Source organism: Ciona intestinalis, chromosome 7 (genome assembly GCF_000224145.3).
Source record: "Ciona intestinalis chromosome 7, KH, whole genome shotgun sequence".
NCBI lineage: Eukaryota > Metazoa > Chordata > Ascidiacea > Phlebobranchia > Cionidae > Ciona > Ciona intestinalis.
This window is the reverse complement of record NC_020172.2, coordinates 117,764-120,108: the sequence shown is the minus strand read 5'-3', so window position 1 is coordinate 120,108 and position 2,345 is coordinate 117,764. Positions and strand designations below refer to the sequence as shown.

The 2,345-nt window shown below is 30.9% G+C and overlaps 1 protein-coding gene across 1 annotated transcript in view; it reads right to left on the bottom strand.

Annotated features, from left to right (window-relative positions):
• LOC100183500 (vacuolar protein sorting-associated protein 13D) overlaps window positions 1–2,345 on the bottom strand; it is a 46,156-nt gene that overhangs the window by 30,163 nt on the left and 13,648 nt on the right. The window contains exons 18-21 of the mRNA XM_018812571.2: window positions 1,690–1,775; window positions 1,187–1,384; window positions 717–887; window positions 180–301 (exon numbers count right to left, since the gene is read on the bottom strand). Coding sequence (XP_018668116.1) covers window positions 180–301; window positions 717–887; window positions 1,187–1,384; window positions 1,690–1,775 — 577 coding nt within the window. The remainder of the gene's footprint in view (window positions 1–179; window positions 302–716; window positions 888–1,186; window positions 1,385–1,689; window positions 1,776–2,345) is intronic.

Sequence of the window (2,345 nt, the reverse complement as noted above, 5' to 3'; positions counted from 1 at the left end):
CTTGGTTTGTTATACCCTACTATACAAATAATACAGAAGTAATTGTTGCCTTCAAAATGCTGCACATAAAGCGTTATTTTGAATTTACTCATTTTTGGGGGGAAGGTTTTTTTAAGAGCATAATATCTTGAGACTTTAATGAAATATGGAACAACACACACAAACAAAACACACCACACCTGTATATTGATAGTTCAGCTGAGGCATCAAAAGGTCGTCTTGAAAATATTGTTTGCACTCGATTTATTTGTAACACAGCAATAAACTGATTGTCAAGATCTTTTTCCAAGATAATTGATACCTGCAGAAAACATTTACATGTTTATACTTTGTATCACTATGTAAGTGATTTCTAATATTTTATACATCTGAATATACTAATTATCACCTTATGCCAGATGTGCAATGAAATAAATAATTTTTAAAATGTAACTAATATATAAGGTATGAAATGTATAACAGTATATTTTCCATAAACAGTAGTTCAAATAAAACTTTAACTAAAATACCCTTTTTTGTTACTTCCGTCCATCTACACTATATCAAAGGAAAACTCATTGTACAGAAAACTAACATTATGTTTATCAATATGATCAACACAGAAATTGGTTTACAAAAATGGCTGATTTTATGACTCTATCAATTTCATTTTGCAATCCACATCTTGCGACAAGTGTAAACTCCCTACCACGTTAATATTGGATGATTCGTCAAACCTGGTTTATTTTGAAATCACATTGTAGTTGTTCAGACAAAGCATGTTCCATCTCATGAGGAGATAAGTTCGTCGTTGGAAGGTTTCCTTTAGAAGTTTGTTGAGAAGTTTGTTTGGTTGGTTTATCAGGTTTGGAGATAAATTGGTTGAAGCACCATTTGATTGTTCGTACCTTAGAAATATAGTTTGTAAATAACAAATATTTGATAATCATGTAGGTATTGCTGCTTATTACCCGAACTGTGATCACACTTCCTTTCACTAAAGAGTTACTTGATAATAATAATAATGCTGAAAACTTTATATTCATAAAAATATTGATTAAACATGTGTAAGTTGGACTTGTTGTATATAAATAAATATATGTAGTGTTTGTGATGCATGGTTTTAATTTATTATTTGGTTTAAAAAGTGTCTAACCTAGCAAGCAACACCATGTGTAATACAAAAGTATGTAAAACACATACAAACCTTCATATCAGATATATGTAAAGTAAGATGAGGTAGTTTTCCAGCAACTTTCAGTGCAGGATACAGCGGATCATTCGTGTTTACAACACGACGTTGTATTTCTAAATCCACAGTGAAAGGTTCAATGAAATGAAAATTATGTCGACCACGATTCTTTGCAACATTCCACCATTCCATGTTCCTCTGTGTTACCATAACCTGCATAATTTATACAATTGTTAGCTTATTCCACACTATGTTTTACATAAACAGCAAATATATAGTTGTGTCTTTAATCATGATAATAAAGAACATAAAATTTAAGCAAAGAAAAGATGAATTAACAGCAAAACAAACAAGTTATGAATAAAATCTATTTTGGACAAGTGGAAAGCAGAAAATGTAGATATTCTTCCTTCAAAATTCTGAACGATCCATTGCATAGGTACATTTATAGATTACATAGCTATAGCATATATGACATTCACACTAGTATTAGCATTGGTAAAAACAATCTACTGAACCTGTAGGTTGGAAAATGAAAGATGGAAACGTTCATACATTTTCTCCATCATAATATTTTCATTTAACTCCTCAGGTTTCTCGTTCTCTGTTAAAACTTTGTGTTAAGGAAATGTTTATGTCTAATGACTTCATTTATAAACAGTTTTGTATGAATTGGACAATTTTGTAAACCTAATAGTTGATGCTTTTAAAGAACAAAAACTCATTTTGTAGGGTACAGATGTTTCTACTTATATATATAGCCTAGTTATATATTTTATAAAAAAGTTCAAAAAAATTGTTTTTACATCTTAAAGAGTCCGGCCCACGGTTCTCATGGTTGCGCAGTTTTTTGCATAAGAATAAAGTTTTATGTCTACTGATGCTAAATTCACAGCCAGTTTGTGAAAATTCGCTTTAATTTAAAAGTTATGAACGTTTAAAAAATCAAATTTCAAAGTTGTAAAAAACGTCACTCGCGGGCACTGTGACGTCACAATGCAATATTTCGTTTATGGGGAAAACCCGGTCTATCAGCGGTTTATTGGTGCAGTTTTGATAGATAAGCAAATCAAAACGTTTTTTAAGGTATTAACAATACCTATGGCTTCAGCAACTTATTGGAAGCTATTTCCTAGCGATGAGTGTATAACCACACAAAATAGCCTANNNNGCT